Source organism: Ptychodera flava, chromosome 12, assembly GCF_041260155.1.
Source record: "Ptychodera flava strain L36383 chromosome 12, AS_Pfla_20210202, whole genome shotgun sequence".
Lineage (NCBI taxonomy): Eukaryota > Metazoa > Hemichordata > Enteropneusta > Ptychoderidae > Ptychodera > Ptychodera flava.
In genome coordinates, this window is record NC_091939.1 from 16503311 (window position 1) to 16530953 (window position 27643).

The 27643-nt window shown below is 37.9% G+C and overlaps 1 protein-coding gene across 2 annotated transcripts; it reads right to left on the minus strand.

Annotated features, from left to right (window-relative positions):
* Positions 1-663: 663 nt before the first annotated feature.
* On the minus strand, positions 664-27506 carry LOC139145196 (G-protein coupled receptor 143-like). Of its 2 annotated transcripts, XM_070716192.1 has the most exons (10): positions 27227-27429; positions 26909-26968; positions 24961-25456; positions 14599-14708; positions 13385-13473; positions 12603-12695; positions 12092-12201; positions 10904-11012; positions 4550-4640; positions 664-3704 (listed from the first exon to the last, which is right to left on the minus strand). In XM_070716192.1, exons 3-10 carry the CDS (start codon positions 25202-25204, stop codon positions 3516-3518), a joined length of 1035 nt encoding a protein of 344 aa, XP_070572293.1. In that variant the 5' UTR covers positions 25205-25456; positions 26909-26968; positions 27227-27429; the 3' UTR covers positions 664-3515. The 2 variants fall into 2 exon arrangements, with proteins under 2 accessions (XP_070572293.1, XP_070572292.1); XM_070716191.1 differs by lacking the exon at positions 26909-26968 and having other exon boundaries at positions 27227-27506.
* Between the last annotated feature and the right edge of the window lie 137 nt (positions 27507-27643).

The window sequence follows — 27643 nt, forward strand, 5'->3', positions numbered from 1 at the left end:
CAAAGGACACTGTCAGTATCAGATATTACTTGCAGACTATACCCACCCTGACTCACGAGTGACCCCGAGGTGACCCTAGAAAACTGGACAATGGGTTCTGTTTTGGGGATACTGTCGCAAGGGCATGTCACCAGGCTGCAACACTGTAGATAACATACCAAATTTAAGAGTATGGGTGTATAGGACTTCAGTTACAAACCCATACATAGTCCACAAATACACCATATAGCAAACAAAAATCCAGAGCGCCGGTGCTGTTTATATGCCCCATTTTTCTTCACTTGTGGGAAGATTGCTTTCCCCAGTATCTGACTGTAGAGGGCGGTTTATGAGAAATACAACATATTTTTTCCCCATTTGAGTTCATGTCAGGGAAATACACAATCGGACTGATTCTTGTCTTGAAGACTAATTATACAAATTCAAAAGCTAGAGTAGGGACGGACACTTTGTAGTAAGTGCATGGAATGAAGTTCATCTTCCTTGCTTCCTGATCACAAATGTGAAAGGTAGAAATGAAACCAGCCTCTATATCTACCTCCCTCTCCTATCCAAATATTGGGAATTTTCCAAAAATCGCACACGTCACCTTACTATGCATCACACTTCACTCATGCGATTCAACAGCTGAAATAAAAGATAAAATTCTAACAGGCACATCTGTTGACTTGAAATAATTTATTTTTCAATAAAACTATGAAATAAATATTTTTTTAAAAGCCTAATTGGTAAACAAAGAGCTTTAAAAGCTATTGAGAAAACTTTTGATATATGAAAACAACCCAGATAGCTGCTTCCTGTCAGAGAGTAAACTGTACTACTGAGGTCATGGGTCAACAGAATAGTGAAACACACTGAAATCTGGACCTTAAAATCTATTACTGCTTTGATTAGTTTTTATCAATGATCCATATTTGAAATGAAATTTCGTAATCTACAAAAATTCTAAAGCTTTCTTTTCATTTGCTGCAAATTTCCCTTGTAAAGTGGTATTTTTTGTCGCCTGAATAGTTAGCTAATATTTACTTTTTGACGGCTTAGAAGCCATGTTCATAAAGTTACAGTAAACAAAATATATGTGAGGAAGCTTTTGTGTAAGGTTTGTAGGCCAGTATCTTTGGCACTCAATGGACATAGACTGGAATATCTGTCCTTTATAGGGCACACCAACACTCACCTACAGAAGAATTAGGAATGGTCCTGCCTCAAGCCATCAGCCTACCCTTCACTTTCTACTGAAAATATTTCATTGTATAATTTTTAGGATATAGTTTCTTTCTAGCCATCATAATACCTATCTCATATAATGAAATCCCAACTGGCCAAAATCGAAAAAAAATCATCACGATTGCACCGCCATAGCATGCATGTTGCTTACATTATGTAGAAGGTTACGGGAAAAGTTTTACTAATTTTACCTTTCACTGAAAAAAGTTTTCACTTATTTTAGGAAGTTTGGAGGCAAAATGCATTGTTCAAATTTACTCCAGAATTTGACACAATTAATTTTTATCCTCCATATTATTTGAAAAAAAATTGCCATTTACAGGATTTTAATCTATCCTGGTGTTCTCAGTGACATATGTCACTCTGTTTTGATAGTAAACTATGACAGTGAGATACCCAGGCATGGCAGTTAGCCTGTTTACAATAAATTGCTACATTGGCTAATTACCATATGACCAATAATGTGCATTTGTGCTTCACCATAACAAAAGAATAACAGGGATATAGTGTATAGGGTCACGACAGAGACAAATGTATAATTTACACTTCTTCTAATTCCTGATTACCATCTTTGAACTGAAGTTTCTATCATAAAGAAAACTTATATATATACATGTTGACAATCTGACCTTCAGTAACGTGTAATGTGGTATATCCGATATTAGGAAAACAGTATGTATACCAAATGTGATATCATGGCATGTGATAAACTAAATTGCTGGTATATGGATGACTCTTGCTTAATGAGGGATTTCCTTCTCTAGGTTGAAGCTGTAGGTTAATGGCTGACAACTAAAGACTATTAATAAATATGTACACTTATCACTTGTTAAACCACCCGTGAACATGAAACATATTTACTGTGGTAAAGTATTTTCACATATTATACTATACATATCATTCTAAATGACTTAAACCTTTGAGTGCCAAAGTCAATTTTTGTCGCCTTTAAAAAATATATCTCAGTCAGTTTTGTTAAGAATTCTGCCAAAATTTTGATAAGAAACTGCAACTGATAAAATGCGATGACCATTTGGTTCAAAATTATAAAAAAAATACAGAAAATTCATAAAAATTGGTCAAATGTTGCACTAAAATTTTGGTGGGAAAAATTACAGCACTCAAAGGTTAAGGAAAAGTTTACATATGAAACTATCAGGATACATATGAGATTTTTGAGAGTTTTTACATAATTTATTATAGGTGGAAATCCTTTTTATTTGCAATTCAAAACTCTGCCTTCCAGGGCTTTGCCCCAGATGTAAAACAGGCTAGGGATTCTCTTGCTCAAATCCAAAGGCAACTTAATGTTCCATACTTTAGTTCCATACTTCTTTTTGCCCTCTAAAATCAACCTGAATGAAAGTTTCATGCCACGATACATAAACTGTTATGTCTATATCCTACATGACAGATAAATATATCAACAATGCACATTGAAAGACGTCACATTTACACAATATAACTTTATCAATTCACATATACACTATATAAATTTATTGATCTTTATTAATCGTTCTGTAAAATTTTCCCTTCTCTTTCAACACATGCATTATCATAGTATTCACGACTGAGATAAAAGGCAGTGTAAACATCTGCTTCATGCATGTACAATGGGTTGAAATGCTCTACCCGTATACAGGGTATACTGCTGAGGTCAGAATCACATTTAAAGAGAGTCTTGTTGTATCTTGAGCACTTCCTTCTAAATTTCCTAATCACTAATATCTTACATTTACCTTGTAATTCAAAAATTGATGCAAAATCTCAGTTAAAAATTCACATTGGTTACGGTGCTATACCCTGTTCACATAAATTTTAAAACTATGGTTGGGTTTCTTCCAAAAAAAACTAGCAGAAAGTCCGCTAGTGAACTGTAACATATAAAAAGGTAAAGTACATTAATGTAAATGAACTGAACAGACAAACAAACCGATGACAGCCTCTTAGAAAATTCATAAACTGCACCTACCAGTAAATATTCACTTGAAGATGTCCGTATGAAATGAATATTTGCTGTCAATATACCGCTGTATATGCTTAATACCAGTAATATGAGTAAAGCTGTATTTTGCATAGCAAGGTTTATGAGACATCATACAGCAAATTTGTTCTTTCTTTGAGAAATTGAAGACTGCCATGACACAGTGACGACACTTACCAAATGAGCTGAAACAGAATGATTTTTGAATTACTGTTGTTGCTCATTAAGTCACAAAGATTTCTGAAAGAGACCTGTCTTAGCGTCCACGAATCTGCATCTGATTCTTTCTCTTTGACGTGACCTTTCACTTCTCACTTTTCAACTGTCTGGCTCGTCCCAACAGGGGTGACTCTTCATCACCATCCTGCTCATTTGGCTGCGCTGGCGTTTGAATGTCTCTCTCACTTGTGATTGCAAGTCTGAGATTTGTACATCCCACACATCCACGGTAGATCAGCGAATTGAAGAATGCTTGCAGAGGATTCAAAATACCCTGTCGAAAAATATAACAGCTTGAAAATTTTGCTTGTGCCATACTATACCATAAACCAAGACCATAGCATACTCCTACCACCATAAATTCTGACAAGTAAAGGGCAAATATTGTTCAACTTGGTGGTTTTTTGTGTTAATGCACCCAAGTAATAGATATCTTGAAACAGAAAACTTTTAAAGTTTTGCTCAAACTTTCCTCAAGGAAACTTTAAATTGATCTCTTCTACGTATCAAGAAAAAAATCAGGGGTCACAATGTTTTAGTTCAAACAAATTACTGAAAATTTACCAATATTTCAAATTCAAAATGAACACAATTATTCCTAGTGAATAAGTCTGTGCTGAAGGAAATTTTGTTAAAAGTTTATTTCACAAGAGGTTTAAGACAATGTGGAAACTTAATTCATTCCACAGGCTTACCCTCAATAATGAGTCAAGGAAGAGACAGGAAAGCTTTAATTTATTTTTAATTTTGATTTTAAAAATTTGTGTATCTGAAAAATGTCCAAAAGGAGGCATAATTCAACCTTACGGAAGAATGAATTACAAAACGTCAATAATTCACTGAATTGAAATGATATGACCCGGCATACTATGGTACTATGTATGATATGATCAAGGTGTGCAGCATGTGTCAGATAGATCAGCCACTACCTCATTAGCATATAATCAATTTTTATGAAAAACAATGTGACACTTTCTGTATCTTTTTCTATCACTAACATTTATTTACACCTTTTCCGGCATTTTTAAGTTTTAAGTTTTTGAATAGAACAAAATGACTTCTAAAATCAAACAGCTGACAAATACAATATTCAAAGATGCTGAATTTAAGTGTACTCACCATCATAACATCCATGGCGACCATACCGCCACTGAATTCACCAGCGCTGCATGTCAATATCAAAATGCCATTCACAACATTGGGGGCCCAACTGTTAATCAAAACAGAATACACATGTTTTAAAAAACATGTGCATCACATTGTGGCAATGTGCTTCAAAATTGATGCACATTTGTGCGATTGATATTGACTCACCTTTGCTGTAAGCGTTTGTAATAAAAAACGAAAAAAATTCAAACTTTTGCCGCTTTGGGTGCTGTTTTTTAACCTCGATTTTGATTGAAAATGAAAGCTGTGTTCACTTAATTCACAATTCATTCATTCACAGATGTTTATATATATTCAATTATATAGTTCTATTCAGTGGTGTGCAGGCATATATATATATATATATATATATATATATATATATATATATATATATATATATATATATATATATATATATATATATATATATATATATATATATATATATATATATATATATATATATATATATATATATATTTATCACATGAACTGGCCCGTATCTCCACCTGTGTGACGTACACCAGCACGGATAAGAAATCCATATTACTGCTGTTGTACGTCATCAACCGGAACTTTTTTCCTGCAATGGTACCGTTCGTACGTGCACGTCGCGACACAGACCGATTTGTCGTGATCGATACCGTGCTCTCATGACATTTTGACAAAAAGGTGACCCGACAAATCCAGATACGGAAACATAGAAGGCATGCCCAACGAAATTTCGAGTCGCTAAAGCTTTAGCTATCCCAAAGAATCGAATGAGGATACCGTCAATCGTTTGGCTCAGTAACGTCACGGCTCCAGTCGCAAGGCTCAATGTGGACGTGGACGTCGTCGCGTCGTACTACACCTGGCGATCGCCAAGCGAAGTCGTACCTGGCGATCCCGGTTGGCGATAAACTCGAAAGACACACCTCAACGAAAGTTCAACTTAATGAATGAATTCCGTATAAACTTCGGGAAAGCGTCATAGAAGGCACAAATATCGACGAACAACGATAAATTTCCTTCATCACACAAATTATTCCGTTGTTTCTCGATCGGAATCAAACCTTAGCTGTCGACCTGTAGCGTAAACTCTGCAGTGCAGCGCTGTAGAATCCGATGCATTTCGAAAGTTGACTCAGACAACACTCACAACAGAACAGAGTTCCCGTCAAGTGACAAAATTGGGAAGTACCTACGGGGGATATATGTGTCACAGCAAATATCAAAGTCCGTATGACGAAAACATTGACGACTGAGATGGCCACCGGCGCGGAGGCGGTGACGCGCAGTGCCCACTGTAGGCCTAGCGTACACTGTGTGTGTACTGTGTCATCGATCTGAAACTTTCGGGCTCGCCAAGGCCATAAACTTGTGATATTTTAAAAGCCACAGCATCTCTAAGAATGATCACTACTGTTTCGATCGTGCCGTTGCATTCGCTTTATAAATATAATTGTAAATATTCTAAATAACTCAAAATACTATCGTTATCCGTCGCCAGCGCGGTGAAAGCTATGTCCGCCGATGGCAGACTTGCCTTGGCATCGCTCCAGCGCGAGACAATGATTGACACGCGCACGTGACCGAATCCGTATGTCTGATTGGTGGAGATACCATTCCATGTATCAAATTTTTAGCTTAATGGGATTTATGAATGAAAGTATACCTGTAAACATTTGCACATCTCCTGGGTGACGGACCGCTTTACTCATTAAATGTAAGTAATCCGCGTAAATAAACCACAAAATCGCGATAAAAATCATGCAATTTGTTACAATAATTTTGATCCATCCACATCAAAGAAAAATAAGAAGATTGTTCATGTGATAAATATATAATCCCATGGAATTTTTCTCTGTTTGACGTCATCGTATACTCGTGTTTTTCGCGGAGCTGCACAACTTCTCGCCTTCGGCTCGAAGTTGTACGGCTCCGCGAAAAACACTCGTATACGATGACGTCAAACAGAGAAAAATACCATGGGATTATATATAAATATATATATATATATATATATCCTATAAAGTTTGGAAATCTTCACCATGTAAAACAATGCTAAATACCTGTATGGCTGAGCAATTTATGGTAAAAATTGATGATACGACTAAGGTGTTCCTAAGAGTTTCACACTACATATGGTTCCTCTATAGCGATCATCAGACGAATGGTTTCATTGCTTTGCTTCTGTTATTCTGCGCGTGTTTAAATATGCGTGTTCTTGTTTGCATTAGGCATGTTTCCACATAGTGTCATGGATGGTTGAATTTCTGGAATAGGGGCATGACAGTTGGCAAAACAGCATCTGTTCTCATGGCAACATGTGGAGATGAGCTCCTAACGTTTGTTTATCAGGTTAGACTTGTCAGCATTGATGATATACAGTTTTTCTGTCAAAGGTTACATCTCTTCATTGCATTAGTTGCAGACAAATTATTTTGAGTCTTAAGGAATTTGTTTGCATCCTACAAGAGTATGCAGTACAGCATGGCATAAAACAGACCAGCTAGGTGAATTTTGCATATTGTTGTTCATTAGATTCCATATGTGTTTGGAAAGTTCTGTACTCCCTGTTTTTGCACTTTTCATAGTGAAAGTACGTAGATGATTTGAGTAGTGGGTTTTGAATTAATATTCTCTGAGGCCCATGTAATTTTTGCTGCAACTGTCCTTCTTCTTTGATACCTTGGCACATTAATATACGAACCATTTGTCCGATAATCGCTATATATACCGTATATATATTGAAAAACAAAAATAGATAACCGCAGAACAGTGAACTGATAAAACTGATAAACATCACATCACAAAGTATTTTCTTAACCTTGGTTTGGTTTTCAACTTTAATATCCATCAAAATGTATAGGGGTGTACATATAAGTTTCTGGACAGGAAAGGTCAAGTGCATTCATGTGACCTAGGATTGGGTCACATGAATGCACTTCAGTCTTATCACACAGAAGTCAGGAGACTGTAAAAAAAATTTTACATGACCTCACATATCAAAACCCTTCAATTTGGCACTAATATGTTGATTATATGATAGCCTGAGATCTCTTGAAATACTTTTGTAGAGATCAACTGTGGATATAATTAATTGACCTGAAATTTTTGGTTGGTTAAAGAGCCATTGTGTCAAATTTTTTAAACAAAGGGTCAAACACATTTCCACTTCAAAACACCTTTTCTAATATGACACAGACAGTGAGTTCATATGATCACATGATTGAGAACTCTGAAGGTGGAGTCTTTTATTTGAGCAGAATTGAAATTGGAAATAAAGCCATTAGACCTGAACATGTCTGATGACCATCAGACTAATTTCAAAATTTTGGTAATTGTATATTAACAGACTGCAGCACGTACTGGTATTCATTATTCAATATCTCACTGTAACTAACCTTTGAGCTTCATTGTTAGCTCACAAAAAGCAGATTTTCTGATAAAAAAGTAGGTCTCGGAGAACTCCCTAGTTTGGTGTATAGTGTTAATATGGCATTCCTTAGGCTTAAAACTGAATGATTTCATGGTTTACATGATGATGAGTTACAGTATTTTTAATATCATGTTGAGGGGCTTGATTGATGATATTGACAAAGGCACATACACGTATATGCATAATGGCAGCTGCTTCTGAACGTAAAGTTTTGGAAAATATTGGTGAAGATTTCCTATGTTGTACCATCTGTCTGGAGCAGTTCAAGTCTCCAAAAATTTTACCATGTCTGCACACATTCTGTGAGCAGTGTTTAGTCAAACTGGTTGGGAAGGCTGAATCGGTAGACTGTCCAGAATGTAGACAGCTGTATCAACTTCCTGTTGGAGGAGTGCCAGCGATAAAAGGCAACTTCTTTATGCGCAATCTGATTGAGATATTCAAGGAACGATTGGATTCTATACAGGGAGCTGTAGAGATCAAGTGTGAAGGTTGCCAGGAAAACACAGCCACTCACAGATGTATAGAGTGCAACAATAATCTTTGCAAGAGCTGTACTAAGGTCCATAAAAATCTGCCAGTCACCCGAACACATCAACTGATGACTCTTGGAGAGTACGAAACAGCAAGGTCAACCAGTTCGGATACACTACAAACTGTAGAACATTGCAATGTCCATCCTGAGAACAAAATTGAGTTCTACTGTGAAACCTGTCAGGTACCTGTCTGTACAAACTGCACCATAGTCAAGCACCGCATACCAGAACATGTACACAGGGACTTGAAAGATGCAGCAGATGAGTATCTGACAGACCTGAAAGCCATGGTTGACAAACTGAAAGTGAAAGAACAGGAAGCCGAAATGAATAAAACTCTGGCCAAGCAGATACACAGTGATCTCATACAGCAGTTTAGCAATGAAGAGCAGAAGGTGAGAATGAAAGCAGAGGAAATCATCGAGAAAATAAAGATAGAAGAGCAGAGACTGATAGAGGAGCTAAAATTCAAATACAAGCTGAACATAAAAAGAGCTGCTGCTGACATTGATGAGTTGGAACTTAAACATGGTAACATTATGGGCGCATGCAATTATGTAGAAACACTGATGCATCATGGGAATGCTGCTCAACTCCTCTCCACAAAGAGTGATGTTAGCAATCGCATCGCGCAGCTAGTAAATACCACAGAAGCTTTGCCAACAACAGGACATCAGGACATAGTGTTCACACCAAATGATGAGGTAAGGGAGCATGGAATTCTGGGATTAGTGGAATCACAACCTGTAATCGATATCTCAAAGTGTACAGTTGCAAACGTTCCTAAACAAGTGTTGAAAGGAGACTCTGCAGACCTCCTGATCACAACCAGAGATTCAGCAGGAAAACAGATAGTCTCAAAACATGGGGTGAGAGCCACGCTACGAAAACCTGATGCATCATGGGAAGACATAGATGTATCAGACAACAGAGATGGTACATACAGAGTTACAGTGCTTGGGCACTTAGATGGTAGTTATCAAGTGACCATGGCAATAGAAGATCAGCCGATACCAGGCAGTCCTTTCATCATGCCTGTCATTAAAGGATTGGTGAAGACCATTTGCAGAGGAGACTCTGGTGCTTGGGGACAGTACAGCTATCCTTGGGGTGTGGCAATTAATAAAGACCAAGACATTATCACTGCAGACACTTTCAACAACAGATTACAGATAACCACCAGAGAGGGAAGATTTAAGAAAGCATTGAATTTCAAACAGTTTGACAAGCCTTTCACACCACGTGATTTGGCGGTATCGAATGATGATACATGCTTTAGCTTAGATATCAACAATCAACAAGTAGTTGTCAGTGATGAAAATGGACATGTCATCAGATGCTTCGGACAAACTGAGCTATATGATTCATACAGTATTGCTATTTGCCCTGTAAATGGAAACGTCTATGTAACAGACTGGGGTGGACATTGTGTCAGGGTTTACACAAAACACGGTCAATACCTTAGGTCATTTGGGTCAGAGGGTAAAGGTCACGGGGAATTCAATGGGCCCTGGGGAGTAGTCATTGGAAGTACTGGAAGGGCATTTGTTGCAGACTACAATAACCAGCGTGTCCAGGTTTTTAGTTCAGATGACAAGTTCTTGTATTTCTTTGATTGTCAGAGTGGGGATGGTCAGGTAAGGTACCCAGGAGGAATTTCCATTGAAAATGATGAATATGTCTATGTTACGGCATACCCCAGCTGTCTCCTGAAGTTTGAGAGTGGTGGTAAGTTTGTTTGTCGTATTGACAGTGATAGGGATGGGCTCCAGAATCCAACCGGTTTAGCACTGACAGATGATGTACCCTCCAGGGTGGTCGTAGCTGATACTTGGAATCACTGTATCAGAATGTATGTACAGTGATTTAGAACTGAAGTCATAATGAGTGATTGTCAGCAGACTGTGTTTTCTTGGTGAATAGAAGGCCAATTTATAATTACAAAATTGGGAACTAACGACTCATTACATTCAAATTTAGTTTGGTAGCGATGACTTTTGCATACAATGCACTCATTCACTGCATAATAAAATTTGACTAAATGAAAAACATGATAGACTTTTGCTGGATATACCAGTATTTCTTCATTTTGTGTCAGTAATATGATCACAATGCTGTAATGATTTCTGACCAATGTATTTTTCTTGCTACTTTATTTGATTAAAAGTTAAATGAACACGCAACTTCCTGAACTTATAGCATTATTCTTTTGTCTATCATTTATTTAATGAATAACCATAAGGCAAGGACCATGGATTGAGCTGCAAAAACATGGATTTACATATGAAAAAAACCCATTTAAGTGGACAGAAAATCTTACGACTAAAATTGACATGTACTTCTGAACTGATGACAACTCCTTACCAGACGTAAAAGACAGTGATAATCAAAGCAAACTTCTCCTTGATTTGTTTGACCACATGCCGTTCTTGATCAGTGTATCGACCCGATGTCACTGTAAGTAACCCAGACACTGTCAAAACAAAATTGAAACACAAAAAAAATTTGTTATTTATAAACTTGATGGCTCGGTGTGCACTGAATGAGCTTGGTCGATCATTACACTGTTTGAACAAGACTTTCTGACCAAACATAACCCCTGCCGTAGGTGGGTATACACAAGATTCTGGTACAATTTGCGAAATAGGCAAGTGCTATATGGAGCTTATACCAAAATCCAGTGTGTATCCGACTATGGTGGTGGTTATTGCTATCATATTATGTCAACTTTTGTGTCTCTGCATGTCGTCTTATTGGAGTATTCTCGTCAAATTCTGCAAATAGACATCTGAGAGAGCATAAATGTCAGAAATTCAGCGCCTGAGACCAAGCATTTTTATACATTTGGATTATGTTGACAATACATACGCACAGTATCCAACAACAACACACGTACTATGTACAGTGAAGCAGACGACAAAAAGTGACAGTGCAAGTATGGCAAAGCGCCAAAAGTACAGTGAGGCATTTCTTAACTAAGATGAAAAATTCTACACCTGAGTTTGCAAAATACTAATTATTAAATTAACCCTTTCTTTATTTGTATTTTATTTATTTACTGCCCCAAACATTTCCCTGCAAGCTAACTGCCCTCCCCTTTATTGGTTTCCACATTCAGCCTCTATGCTGGTTTAGGGGTCCATTTCAGCACTGCTAAAACTGTTACAGTATTTTAGCATCGGTGGAGTTAGCTCTCGTCCAATCAGAATGGGACATGGTAACACGATATAATATAATATTATAGCTTTTGTGGCTTATTATGTGAGTTGCATCACCCAGGGACAAGCTTTATCCAAGATTGTCGACAGTCCTTGTGCCAATGAAGCCTGCAGTTTAAATGTTTCACTTGCTAGGTAGCCTTCAATCTTGAGGTTCATAACGTACAAAACATGGCATTACTGGGACAACAGTGTACACAACTATTCAAAGCTGTAAGCTCTCATATCATTCATCCTGTCACACCCATTTCTGTCGATCTAGGTCCACCCATCTCACTGAAAATTACAAAGGAGAAAGTATGATCTGATGATCAGTCTGCTGAGAGAAACTCACCTCTTCTTGCGGACAGGATATACAAGATGGGATTACATATCATCACCATGACAATTGGCAGCAAAGTGGCAACGTAATGTGGAATCAGGTTAATTGGATTACGCTCACATCTGTAATATGAAGCATCAAACTTTGGTCAAATTTCTACAAATCAAATAGTCCCTTGAAGTACACAGGAGTGTCACTTTCTGATAACCATTCCATGCCATGATGTTTTTTATTATAAAATGTACAAGTTGTACAGTATCACATTATGGAAGCTAATTTAAATTGTTATTTCATGATTGGATTTTTGTAGACTTACCAAACTTTCATCTAGGGGACGGGGAGGAGGTTTGAAGCTCATCTGAGTGAGTTTCACTTTCAATGAGTATGTTTTGTCCACACTTCTTTTAGCACGTTTCAAGACAAAAAACAAACAACTGACTTTATAAATATTACGAAATTGATAAAAAGCAATGTTCAGAAATTTGTTATATTTTTATTAAAAAGCATAAAATTGCCATCTTACCTGGTCAATGATGGATAATAGAGCGGAATGAGACCATCAAGACAGAATGATGCTGATACCATCCAAGATACCACATGATAAAGCCACATTAGACTGAAATGAAGTCATATTTTCACTTGCCAATAAATATATGTGCCACCTGATAAGGGTAGGTATTTAAGCTAATTGGTCTAAAATGGAAGTATTCATTCCACTATAAACCTGGATCTAAAATGGGGTTGCTAAAGTAAATGTCAACTTGGTTTTAAAACATCGTCACTGACTGATTGGTCAGAATTTCACATATAGAAGATTCTTGGCCAATAGAAAACATCCAAACAAAATGGCTCTTCTTCTAGTATTAAATGACAGCTCGGCCATGGCCACATAAGTAAGTTCTTTACGGATGAACGGCTTGGCTTCTTGTGGTTCTGAATTTAAAAAACACTGGTCAGTCTGTAACTGGTGATAACTGATTATTTTCAGAAGCTGGACAAAATTTGGTTGGAGTAAAAGATATGTTCCTCACCCAAATTTTAAGCATTTCCAGAAATTTTTTTGGCAAATCATGGCTTGGCCATCATGAACATAAATGCAGTAGGATTTGCTGATAACCCGGTCACGCAAATGCTTGGTTTTTACTGTTCAACATTTTGCAAATTTTGATCCAGGTCAAAGGTCATAGTTTTAAAATGGAGACCTAAAATAACAGGATTTTAGGTCCTAAATAGGCCCTGGATTTTTGACGTGCGGCCGCATACTCCTACCACTGTTGTCTGAACATTCACTGTAGAAACTCTCACCTTGGTTTCTTTCTGGTTAACAGGAAAACGTCAACAGCAAAACAGAAGGTCCAGAAATAGGTAGTAATATAGAAATACTGGATCCAAGCCTGCAAGAAAGATGCATAAAAGTTTCACAAAGCCTGGTATTTTGTGGCATATACAATGAATGAAGCAAAAAGGTGGAGGATGTCTTTTGCCTCAGTTCATCTTCTCCTATTTCACTGGACTGAGTTCAATACCACTGAAAAGTATACGGAAATGGATTGTGCAACTGGAATTCATGCTATGGAGGAAAGAGTGAAAATTACGAAAAAACAAAGAAAAGGTGTAAACTTGACACTACATCAAGTGTTCATTATTTTTCAAATCTGTTGTTTCCTTGCTCCATAGTTTAGAGACATACCCTCGGTTACTTACTATGCCAATGTCCAATGTTCTATATAAACTCCTGCATTTAGATATTTTCTATTTTAAATGGTGTTCCAAGGAGACATGCTTTGAGCAATTGCTGCACAAATCTCTGGAAATGTTGGTGATAAGCCTTAAATTCAAGCAATCTTTGTTTTTTAATGGATAGCTTGAGATGACTTATTTCTTGACATATCGTTAGTTTTCATTCCTTTATTGATGAATTTTTCACAAAAAGCTAATTCACCATATTTTCATGTGAAACTTCTGTGAACACAGGAAAAAGAGTCGAATATCACAACAAACAACTCATGGAAAATCAATGTATCAAAATTAAAACTACAAAATTTTGTTGCTGCCAAAACTTCAATTCCTAGTTGGTTGACTTTCTCAATTGCGTGAACACAACGGAGATAAAAATTGTCATCTTACAACTTTTCTATATTGAATAATGGGGATTCTATTAGCTAGCGGGAAAAATGGTTCTATCGTTAGAGGAGTATCCTTTGAAATAGTGCGCTGATGGTGAGTTTGTCAATAAATATAGCATTTTGCATGAGCAATATTGGCTTCTGCTCAGAAAAATTCAGATAAAGTTGCTTTCCTGAACCTGATGTGTTTATTTGCTGCAGTATGTTGTAAGATTTGTCAACATGAGATTTTGATAGTGTCAGTTATAATATCTGAGGTAAACATAAATGCTAACTTTGTCACTCCTGTCCACATAATATTCAAAAGCCTTGCGAAAACTTTGGGACAAATACTTATTTTTTGCATACTAATTATGAAACTTCAGTGTCATTACTATTCATTGCTATACTTACCCCAGTCACAGCACAGAACCACCTGTCACCGGGTTCAGTTGCCGGAGCCAAGGGTATCTTTTTGAAGTTTGGAAAATCAATTAACCATGCACTGGACCGGACAAGAATCCCTGCAAAGAGTGCATTATCAATAGGACATTAATAATGTGTCATTCACAGTAAATATATCATATGAACCGCTGCTTAGCATACATAGTGTGGTACCAGGTCTCCAAATATCATTAGCGGTATTATAATGATGAAATCAGTTTCTTTTTTCATACTTTATCGCGGTAAAGAGAAAGTTTACAAAACTCAAAAAGCTGATACAATGGGCTGGAAATTATTGTAATATAACACACTTTAATTAAAAGTAAGCATTTGTGAAAAGGCTCCCCATTTTTTTTTATTTATCAAGTTTCTTTTTGAAAATAGCTGCTGCTTCCTCAATGTTGCGAGTAAAACTCCCTGAAAGTAAGTACAGTAGTATATAGTGGCACCGTAACCACTCCATTCGGGACCGAGGCGCGGAGGTGCGGCCCCTCTAGCTTACCCCCCCAAAACAAGGGAGGCATGATGAATTTAGGTCCATGGTGTGTGGCAAAGCCCCCTACCTCAGCCAAAAAAGTTGCGACTTTCTTTCACATCTACTTGTAAAAATAAGTCTCTTAGCAACCAATGATGAAAAATTCAAAAAATTCAGGTCAAGTGGGATCTCCTAACAAAATTTGTTTTGGTGACACAATATTGCTGTCAGTGAATTGACACATGTGCCCTAGGTCTCACTAATGTCAGACACAAATCTCTTTGCTACTTACATTCATAACATAAGTGTGTGATAGTTTCAATCTCCCAGTGACAAAAAGGTACAATCTGAGTAGAAATCTCTGAAGGAATTTTTTAATATATGATCTCTAACTTTTCATCAGAATATCATGGTTTCAATTCTATTGAACTTTACCAAGCTTTGTATGGAAAATGAATCTGAAATAAAACTTGTAAATTGTTTTCAATATTTGCAATGTTGTCATATTTGTGTCTAAGAGATGGTCAAAATATACTTATGAAAGATAAACTATATAATACTTTTAACATATATTTGAAATGATTATTTTTGTTTTACATTGATTCAAATTTTAAGAAACATTGGAAAAATTAATCACTTTCACTTTCATTTTTAGCGTCAAATAGTGCCATATTAATATCTTCCTTCAGAATTCTTGTAATCCATGAATTATGCCCAACCACGTATAGAATGCATAATGTTGGAGTCTATTTCCATGTTTTCCAGCTCCAAATATTTAAAGCGCTATTAAAAAGTTGGCCAAAACAAAAGAAGCCAGCTTTTTAGAATTGATTTGCCTCCTCTCAAAATACTAGTATGACAGTTATTCCAAATACCCTGGTTTTACAAAATGCTTATTTCATTCAAATATCTATCGTCAGCTCTAAAAAATTTTTAAAGCTATAAAGATAAAGCTACAATTAAATAATGAATATAAATATTAAATTTCAAAAGCATCTGCAATCCCACCATTTTTTTAGTTTCTTTGTCAGGAAAAGTTTCCATGGATGTGAAAACTCACTGCCACAAAAATTGGATGAATTCAGTTTCCTTTTTATAACATCTTTGTTAACACCCTTAATTAATAAAACAACTGAATACGTTTTTACAAGATTGAATATATTTTACTCAGTACAATTTACAAGATTGAATATATTTTACACAGTACAATTTACAAGATTGAATATATTTTACTCAGTACAATTTACAAGATTGAATATATTTTACACAGTACAATTTACAAGATTGAATATATTTTACTCAGTACAATTTACAAGATTGAATATATTTTACTCAGTACAATTTACAAGATTGAATATATTTCACTCAGTACAATTTACAAGATTGAATATATTTTACTCAGTACAATTTACAAGATTGAATATATTTTACTCAGTACAATTTACAAGATTGAATATATTTCACTCACTACAGTGCCATTGATGCCTGGTTTATGAATATTCAGAGATTATCATTGAGTTAAAACATGTTTACTTACACCCTTTGAACAAAATAAATACTGTTCTGTTAAGCTGCCAGTATTAGATATACTGAATAGTATTTCTCAGGTTTTCAAGGTCCGGCTTAAGGGTCAACAAACTTTTATCTAGAAGAAAGCTTTGATTTGGATCCCTACAGTATTAAACCAAAACTATCTAAGAAACTCATTAATTATTGGTAAATGAAAAAAAAAATATTTACACCAGCTAATAGCTAGATTAACGACTGTTTTAATTTAGAATATACAGCAAAATCATGGGAAATATGAATTGTCAATGGTTTGATAGGTTGCACATTCACTACAAATATTTGAACTGATATTTGTACAGCGAAAACATCAGGCTCCAACAACAGCAGGTATCAAATGCTTTTCATATCCAATATCAAATGTATAGTATCTTGAATAAATTTCTCACTTTCTAAACATAAAAAGGAAGTAAGTTGGCAGTACAGTATTTCTTTTCTAGTTATTTCTGTAAATCTTATTTTCCATAACATGATTTTTTTCAAAGTTGTTGCGATCTCCGATTAAATCTTTAACAAACATTCACAATTATAATCATGATATAAATAATGATATTATTAGGCTGTTCAGTAGAGTACAGAACTCAGTTTTTCATGTCAGATTGATTCATTTTTTTTCATTAAATTTCTACCTTTTATCAACTTTAAGGTATTAAATACTCTGGGAAACTGAAAGCTTTTAACTATTCATGGAATCCATTTGCTAGGAAAGGAGGATTTTGATCACACAACTTTCTGATCCTATTATAAAGTAGGAGTAAGCATAAAAGGACTCTTAATTTTCATTAACCCTATAAGTGCTGTTATTTTTCCCACCGAAATTTTACTTCAACATTTTAACAATTTTTACGAATTTTTCTAAAATCTTTTGATAATTTTGACATGACATTTCATTGGCTACAGCTTTTAATCAAAATTTTGGTGGAAATCTGAAAAACACTGACTAGGCTAATATTTTGTAAAGGCGACAAAAAATGACTTTGGCACTGAAAGGGTTAATTCAGGATATCTGTTTGATAGAATACAACATGATCCCAAAATGAGTCAAATGCATCACTTTCTTTACATCAATTTTGTGTTTTCTAAAATTAAAAAGATGGCCAATAGCAGTTTTTCAGAGCAAGTGCTCTAAAGCCTCCTTTTTGGATACTTTGGGCATTTTGCATTTGGCATTTTAATTTAAAAAAGAAGTGAAAATTAAGTATCTTTCATTTTCACTCCTCCATGTTTTAAAGTATGCCTTGCGAGAGAAAGCTTGTATGATCAAGTTCCTCCTTTCCTGGAAAATCAATTCCGGAAAGGCTGACGCCTTCACTTTCATAGGGTAATACCCCAACTTGGGTTTATAGGGAAAAACTGATCTCTGAACTTCACAAAACAACTAAATTTTATAATTTCACAACATTAAAACTGCAGATTATTTTAGGAATGAGATCACAATGTATGGTACAACACATGACCCTTCTTTCGCTTTTGATGGGCTTTGTCAATAATCTACCGGCTCTTCACCTGTCAGGGAATGCCCATGGAGTCACTCACACACCCACTCACATGTTATTACCGGTAACCCTAGGTTTCATCACCATGGTTTGGCTCACACCCATTGTTATCAATTGACATATTTACAGGAAATTGGAGTTGAACGGGTTACACATCTTCAAAAATAATCTCAGAGTATTCTAACAACAAATACCATATGTGAAGCATGTTGCGTCCAGCTTTGGTATGAATACAACGGCTTCCATGTACTTATTTAAAAGAAACCATCGACATTTGATTTCTTCATTTCAGTTTATATCAATCACTTGGTGTTCTCAGAAAGTACAGGTTTTGATGAAAAAGGCATATTTTTTCCTAAACTGAAATTTCTATTCAGATCCGAATTGCTAAGCTTGGAGGTGGTTTCTATATTAATCGTCAAATTTTTCTAAGAAAATACATGGTTATAAAAAAAAACTAATATTTTTTTTATAAATAAATCTATTTTTGCTATGAGATAATCATAATGCATAAACTCATGAGATATCATAGTTTTTAATTAGTGAATATTACCGGTATCAGCTTTAAGAAAATTGAAAAAATTTAATCAATGTAACTCTGGACATGTTTGTGTGAACATAACCTTAGTATGCAGACGTGATATATTTAAACATTTGTTAGGTTGGAAAATTCAATGACTAAAGACACAAATAACCAGATCATTACAACAAAAGTTTCAGCATATTTTTTATGGATTCTAATTTTTTTGAATAATTTCTGAATGAATGACAATTGAACAAACAATTAACCACTTCACATTGTTTGTGAGTAAACAAATGCAAAATATCAGTAACCAGGGAAGTTGTAATTCACTTCCAATCAGAATGTCCCATTTCACTATGCTGCTCATCAAATGCTAGTACATCATAGTGTCCGATTGACGGGAGCCAGAGAGCGCCCTCAAAGGGAGTAATTACGGTAACTAGTCAGAGCATGCGCATCTAACTTTCCTCAGTTGAGTTAGCCGTCATCGTTTGTATGCACCTGCAACTCACAGCTCTGTCAAACTTTTCCTGTGCATGAGTTAGTCTCAGCTCTACGGAGACTTACTCGAAGTCCACTGAAACATTGCTATTGCATCATTGGCCGAATAATTTCATTACAACCTTCAACCATGATGAGCGTCGCAGCCAAGAAGTCGGGCTCAGGAGCAAAGCCGCGAGGGCGACCACGGAAAACTGCAATCAAGTCTGAAGAACATTACGGTGCCACATCTGCCGGGGCCGCGGCCGGCATAGGTTCTTTAGCATCAGAATTTTTATCGGAATTTCAGTGTATGAAAGATGAAATCCAGAGTCTACGAGCAGAAATAGCGGCTCATAGACCCACTACAAGCAGCACCGAACGCACTCCCGCACAACCAGAGGCAAGTGCTACAAAGTTGCTACATTTAGGCGCCAAAACCGAAGCGGCCGAGAGTCAAAGCCCTACAAACATGACTCAACTGCGTCAAATGGCCGATGCCGACGCTCAACTACAACAGGATTTGCAGGACGCCCAGCACTCAATCATACCGGATTTCTTCGAGAATGGTAGTACCAACATCAGCCCAAAACGCGGTAAGTCTCAACGATTTCAGACTAGGAAAGACAGCGCCGTCGTTCCGGTTTCATGGCCACACATGTCTGCGCAACCTCGTCCTTTCGGCGCGGGCAGTGAGATCAGCTACGATTTCAATGTCAATCAGCGAATTTGTAGAGGGATTCACTTCCATTTTGGTTGGTAAGGCCGTGACCAGTACGGAGAGAGAAACCCGCTTAAAACATTTAAACCTGCTGATGCGATTCGCATCAGTGTACCCTTGGGACGCCGTGCTCAAATACCATGGCGCTTTTCTCCAAGACATCGAGTACGGTCGTCGCACATGGGAGAGCGACGGACACGACCTCAAAGAACTGTATTTATACCCGAGAGCGGCCGAGACGCGACAATCGAGAACGAACAAACCGAAGACTACTACAACTGGAGATTCTGTCCAATACTGCTGGGCGTACAACCAAGAAGGAAAGTGCAACGATGGGAACTCTTGCAAGTACAAACATATATGCAGCGCCTGTTACAAATTCAGGAAATCGACAGAAGGTCATCCCAGGACAAAGTGCCCATACAATGATCCCAAAGTGAGAGCGGAAAAAGCAAACCAACAAGAAAAGATCACTCAGGTTAGAAATCACAATACTGCGGAATGTAAACCGTCAAATCTGTCCAACAGACATTATGTCACAAATATTTCACAAACGCAAACTTTGAATTTTGACACGTTTGAACGAAGTACCCAAACTGACTGCAATAACAATGAATATGCTGAATTAGAAAGCGCACATTGTAAGAATTCAAATGTCGATGTGCCCAATACCACAGATATCACTTACGACATCAATGAAAATGTCAGCAGTGTCACAGAAAACGTACACAGTGACAGCATTTGTGACAATAAACTTGATGTAGAAAATGATCATATTTTCAGTGAATCTAACAATGTTCACGTTACCGTAGGAGGTAGGCCTCAATCTGACACAAGTACCTCCACCAGCATAAGCACACAATCGTTTGATAACGATTCTATGATATCCGACCAGGTTGATGATGGTTATATCTCAGATACTACACTTGAGTCTGTTTCGTCTGGCATATCAACCCTTAACCCTAAGGCAGAAATATTCACACCGGGGATCGATAATACTGATAACGACTGCAGCTTAGCACCTCCTCTTTCCCCTTCAGCCCATGAATTTGTTCAAAATCATATTGCTGTTTACAATTCACAATTACCCAACTATAAGGGCTTAAAAATACCTGTCCATTCCAACCTCTGCATCCCCGTTTGGCGTGCAAATTGCGGACCTACCACGACCAGCAGGTATGCGACTTACTTGAATATGGCTGGCCTTTGAATTATACCGCCGCATCCATGCCACGCCCCGTTGATACAAACCATAAATCAGCTTACACTTACGAAGAGCACGTCGACAAATACATTCTCAGGGAAGTTCAGTTGGGAGGTACAGTGGGTCCTTTCCTTTGTAATCCTTTCGATAAAGAGATCATGTTGTCCCCTCTACAGACTGTGGAAAAAAAGGATTCCACAGAAAGGCGGGTTGTGGTGGATTTGAGTTTCCCATTAGGTGAATCGGTCAATGACGGAATACCGAAAGACAGATATTTGGATGGTCCCTTTTCTTTGACATACCCAGGCGTAGACGATCTTGCAGATATCGTTAGAAAAAAAGGACAAGGGTGTTTACTTTTCAAAAGGGACTTGAAAAGAGCTTATCGTCAAATCCCTACGGACCCACGCGATTACTTTCTGCTAGGCTATACTTGGAAAAATCTTTTATATTTCGACTCCAAAATGCCGTTTGGCCTCCGCACAGCCTCCATAGCTTGTCAGCGAACAACAAATGCCGTGACTCACATATATAAGCAGGAAACCGGGGGCGATTGTGTTAACTATCTTGATGACTTTGGAGGAGCGGAGTACCCGGAGAAGGCTGAGCAAGCTTTTGTCGATTTAGGGAATACTTTGGAGGAATTGGGTTTGCAGGAATCACCAGAAAAAGCATGTCCACCAAACCCAGTGATGACCTTTCTTGGACGAGAATTCAACTCAATTGACATGACCCTCAGTGTGCCAGAAAGTAAAGTCGTAGAGGCCCTTTCATACTTGACGACATGGTTACCTAGGAAACGCGCCAACAAACAAGAACTTCAATCTTTAATAGGGAAACTTGCTTTCTTGGCCGGCTGTGTAAGACCCGGCCGAGTGTTTGTGTCTAGACTATTGGAAACCCTTCGCAAGCTCCGGCGTAGCCATCATCGGTTTCATGTTAATGTAGAGATGAAGAAAGACATCAAGTGGTGGATAACATACCTTGAAGACTTCAATGGTATCACAATGATTCCAGTCGAAGACTGGTCCCCGCCGGATGAGTTACTCACTACAGACGCCTGTCTTACAGGGGCTGGCGGCACTTTTCTTGACGAATATTTTCATTGTCAATTTCCCCCTAACATACTGCAACACGAATTTCATATCAGCTGTCTAGAGTTGATAGCTGTCATGGTAGCATGCAAGATATGGGCGAAGGCACTAACAGGTCGCCGCGTGACGATACAGTGCGACAATGAAGCTTCTGTACACGTGATCAATGCCGGTCGTACGAGGGACCCAACAATGCTAAAGTGCATAAGGGAAATTTGGTTTATCGCGGCCAGCCACCAATTTCAAATTAAAGCTGTTCACCTCCCTGGTTCCGCGAATAGGGTGGCTGACATGCTCAGTCGATGGCACCTCAATGACAATATCTCCCAACAATTTGCAGCGTTGAAAGGGGATAAAATGTTGCAAGAAAGAGAAGTAAACGATCATTTCTTTACTTTCACTCACGATTGGTAATGTTTTTACCTCTCAACACGATCAGAAGCAACCAACCAAGGACTAGCTGCCATCGGCCAGAAGTTAGGTGTCACCATATCTGCAGCTTACACTAAGGGCACTCTCCGGAACTTAAGGTCACAATGGAAGACATATCTTTTGTTTTGTGTTTTTCACAATTTGAAGGCTATACCGGCCTCCCCACGCAACGTTTGTTTATTTATTCAGTTCATGTCAGAATCTGTTAAGACTGTTAGTACTTTGAAGCAATATTTTAATGCAATCCGCCTGCTACATGAGCTTAATGGGTTTGACGGTCAGGCTGTTCATCATGTTTCTCCCCCGCTTAACATTACAAGGCATATCTCACAGTTTTCCTCAAATACCGCGTCGTAAGCTCGCCATCACCCCACGCATTTTGTGTACGCTTTTTAGGTTGTTAGACTTTTCAGACCCCAAAGATATCGCCCTATGGGCGGCTTTCCTGACTGCATTTCACCTCTTCCTTCGCAAGTCAAACTTGGTTCCCCCAACACAGGCTACCTTTGACCCATCTCTACACCTGGCTCGTCAGAATTTCCGACTGACCGACATCGGGGTTGTTGTAGGCATCACCTGGTCAAAAACCAACCAGACACGTAACAGGGTTCACTCCATCCCTATTTTGTCCCTCCCGGGTTGCCCGCTATGCCTTCCCACAGCTTTGAAACGCATGTTTTCCGCCATCCCTGCCCCACCGTCCGCTCCAGCCTTTGTTTATCCTGCTGGTAGTCGGGGCCTTATCACTTTTACACACCGCACCTTTACCAACAAGCTCCATCAGCTCCTATCCCTCGCTGGTCTCCCGTCCCGATCTTATTCAGGTCACAGTTTCCGTAGAGGGGGTGCTACCGCTGCATTTTCTGCCAAGGTACCGGGGGATTTAGTTCGTATTCATGGGGACTGGAAGTCACAGGCGTACCTTGTGTATCTTCAAATACCATTTTCACAACGTTTAGAAGTTTCTCGCCGTTTGAACCTTTCCCTAAAGTCATTCAATGCTTAAGGACTCAGATTCACACTACTACTTGTCTAGCCTCTATGCTAAACTTGCTTTTGTTCTTTGTTAACCAGCATTTATACCGTTCAGACTGTTTTTGCACAACCTTACTATAAACCAAATGAGTGTTTTGTGGGCTTGGCAGTCTTTCATCCTTGGCCTTTTCTGTCGCAGGTCACCATTAAATAAAGGAGGTGTTCCTGCCTCGGACCGCCAAGCCCAGTGTTTCGAGTTCTTTGTTCAATTGTAATTGTGTCCGTTTGAGGGGAGCCAGAGAGCGCCCTCAAAGGGAGTAATTACGGTAACTAGTCAGAGCATGCGCATCTAACTTTCCTCAGTTGAGTTAGCCGTCATCGTTTGTATGCACCTGCAACTCACAGCTCTGTCAAACTCCCTCCCACCCTCCCAGACATGTTATTTTCAGGGAGTCTCATTTCACAGTTTCAGACGTTGTAACTTGTTACTTGATTCAGAGTTGTGGCCTTTTCTGTCGCAGGTCACCATTAAATAAAGGAGGTGTTCCTGCCTCGGACCGCCAAGCCCAGTGTTTCGAGTTCTTTGTTCAATTGTAATAATAATGATGTGAAAAGAGAATTTTTCCCATTTTGACATTTTGCCTTTTCTTGGCAATTATTTCGCATAACATTTTGTGTAAATCTTTTTTTACACGCAATATATTGCCATGGTGACGCTATTCTATTGAAAATTGACTTTTCCAAAAAAAGAGAAAATGACCAGCATTAGACTCTTCATTGACTTGTACATTCAACAAGATGTCCATGTTACTATAATATTTCTAGACTGAAATTGGGAAGTCAGTGTTATAAAAAGATAACGCTCTGAGATCAGCTTCTTGACTTCAATACGGAAGTGTTTTGATGAGATTGGAAATAAGAAAATGCAGTAACAGCAATAATGAGGAATACAGAGCCCACGCTGAGTTCTAGTCCAATTCAACATTTTCTCAGGGCCTATGTTTGTATTTATTCCCCATTAAATGCAATTTCATGCAGGCACTGATTCCTACTTTGAGGTTTGTGCCACCGTGATGAAACATACCTTTAGGTAGTGATTGCACCTGAAAACTCCCCAAACTTTCCTCAAGGAACTTTCCAACCATTAAATCAAGAACAAAAATCAGAGATTACCGCACAAATCTGGTACTATGAAAACAAAGTACCTTAAATTTACCGATATTTCATATTTCAAAATGGTTGCCATTCCTGTGTTAATTTTGTGGGTAAGAATTAAATTTTAATAAAAAAATTAAATAAAGAGTGTGAAAACTTTATTCTATGAGCTTCAAATGACACACCCCCTTTTTATGAAAACTGTACTCACCTACACATGCCAGCACATCAGCAACTGTCAGCCAGTTGATGATTTTCATTTGCCTCTCGTATCCGAGATTTCGTCTTACTCTGGCATTGTTGGGCACTTGACGAGGCAGCAGCATGTATGCCGCACCAAGGATACTGAGTGAAGAACTTATGACACAGGTAATGTTGTAGGCCTTGGTCCCGATAAACGGTTCCTTGTCAGTGATGTTTATGCAACAAAGTGATTCCAATCTTGGCGACGCCATATTGTCTCCAATAAATTAGAAATTTCCGTTTTAATTTCCCCAGTTGATGCACCAATAGGTGTCAATGTCACACACGTCACTGAAAGTATTAGGGCTGCGGGAATCTCGAATCTGTCACCATGATGCATCCATACATGTTCATGACAGAATTTTCAAGTGCACTCCCAGGAAGAATCATGTGACCAATATGGACAGTAGTATTGGTGTGTATAGCGTTGTGTTGCAGCTGTGTCACATCAAGACAACAGAAACCTAGAAGAAGAAACCAGGTCGTTTCAAGAGTGCGGAATAGCATTTATCTTTCTTTCATGAATATGACTTTGTTTGTGTACCGTCTATTTACTGTCTGTTCTGTGCTGTTTAGTGTCTATGTTTACAACTAATGTCTTACGAATTCTGACCTACTGTCATTGGATTATGGATTGGTATGATTGCGATTATTTACTGATTTTACAGTAATGGAGTCATGCTAGTAGCATATATTATGCGCTATCATACATGCATATATATATTATAAGAAATATTTTTTATTGTAAAGCAGACTACTATGATGTGCCTGAAAGTGTTATCCACATTCATGACTGAGGGTCCAAAGTACACTGTAAAAGTCACATGAAGATCATCAAAAAGGCCATATTTTATTCCAATGATTATGAAATGTCAGCAAGGGTAGTTTAAATTTGCTGCTTTAAAATTACCCCTTCATGTCCATCCATCTATTCATTTTTTTCATAATTTTTTTTAATCTATTCAATATTATGAAAGACTGATATGTTTCGCTCTTCATGTTGAAATGATCCTGGATTCTGGATATGACAGGGGATAGAAGAGCTTTACAATAGTGAATTTGGCAGTCCTCTCCAAAGTACATGTATGTCAGTAGGTTTACAGCCCAGGTTTACAGCACTGTTTGAATTGGTATGACAGATGAGTCATTCGAAAAACCCGTACTACAGAATTGTCAGGAACTGAAACTATATCCAGCAACAAAAGCGTAGGACTCTGGAGACCTAAGGTCTGATGTAAATGCAAGAAAAACAAGAATACTAGTGCACTACTATCTAAGCTAGGGCTTCAGGGAAGGACAAAAATTCAAAACTGCTGTAAAACAACACTCCCTCCAGCGGGAGAGTGATCACAGATAAATGTACAAATAAAAGGCACAGTTTCCAACAATTCAAACAATGCATATTTGCACTGATCCCTAGGGTGTTTTTTTTTCATTTTTTCGATTGATATCAAATCATAAAATATTTTGAATATATTATCAACAAATAATTTGGTGATGCAAGTGAACAGAGCAGGCACAATCTCATCTTTTTGACTGATTAACTGTGAGTTAATCAATAGAATGTGTGACCTGCTGGGGACGCGCTATCATACATGCATGATGTATGGTGTAACGTTTTCTCTGGAAACTATAGACAGCAGTTATGTGGAAACTTATCATAGCACTTAGCAGTACAAAATTGGAAGGCGTGACCTTGAAGGTTTGTATAACTTTCTTTTTCTTCATCAGTGAGTCTATGCCATATGTAATCATGATCCGTACGCTTTCCGTTCGTGTGACCTCGATGGTTTACCTGCACAGTTTACGTTGAATTATAGATCAAAATACTAGCATATAAGAACATGAAACAAACGAGGAGCTGGTATTGCGGTAATGCCTTACAAAATTGCATTGTAACAGCCTCCATCACGTACCCTGAACGGTGAACGGAATGAATAATTGAACTGGGCTGTCGTTGTCGCTTCGGCTTCCATCTGTGAAGAATGGATGATAGGTGATTTGATCATTTCATGGCAAGGTTCCTATGATCGTAGCCAGAGTGAAAAATTTCCAGGAAAATGAAACCACAATAACCACAGGCTCTAGAGTCAATGCGGGCGAACCGCTAGCCGTCACTGATACAATAAAATTGTATCAGTGGCGGCTAGCGGTTTGCCTGCATTGACTCTAGAGCCTGTGACAATAACTGTAAAATAGTACACAACGATCTCGTGAAATTATATCAACATTACCTGTCAAAGTAGCACTGAGATAATATCACACATGTTTTAGAGTAACAATATTGTGGCGCTATTCCTGTTTGTCGTCAAACTGCATCTTCGAATACTCATCACGATTCCCTCAAACTGACAGCACATGTACCCATGCACTCTCCTTTCCCTCGACGAATATGCGTATGTCCCTGCCAGGCCTTGACTGATTTCTAAATCTTATTGCAGTTTATTTTGACCACGTGACATATATACTGTAACAGTCACGTGCAAGAAGAGGTCACCGAAGGTTATCTGCCGGCCTGTCTGTCGATCCATTATACCGCCCTCACGCATCAGACCAAAATCATTACATAAGGATGAGGCGAGAAAAAACAAGGATAAAATAATTCTAAGAAACTCACACACTTTATATCGGTTACATGTAATAGTATTTGT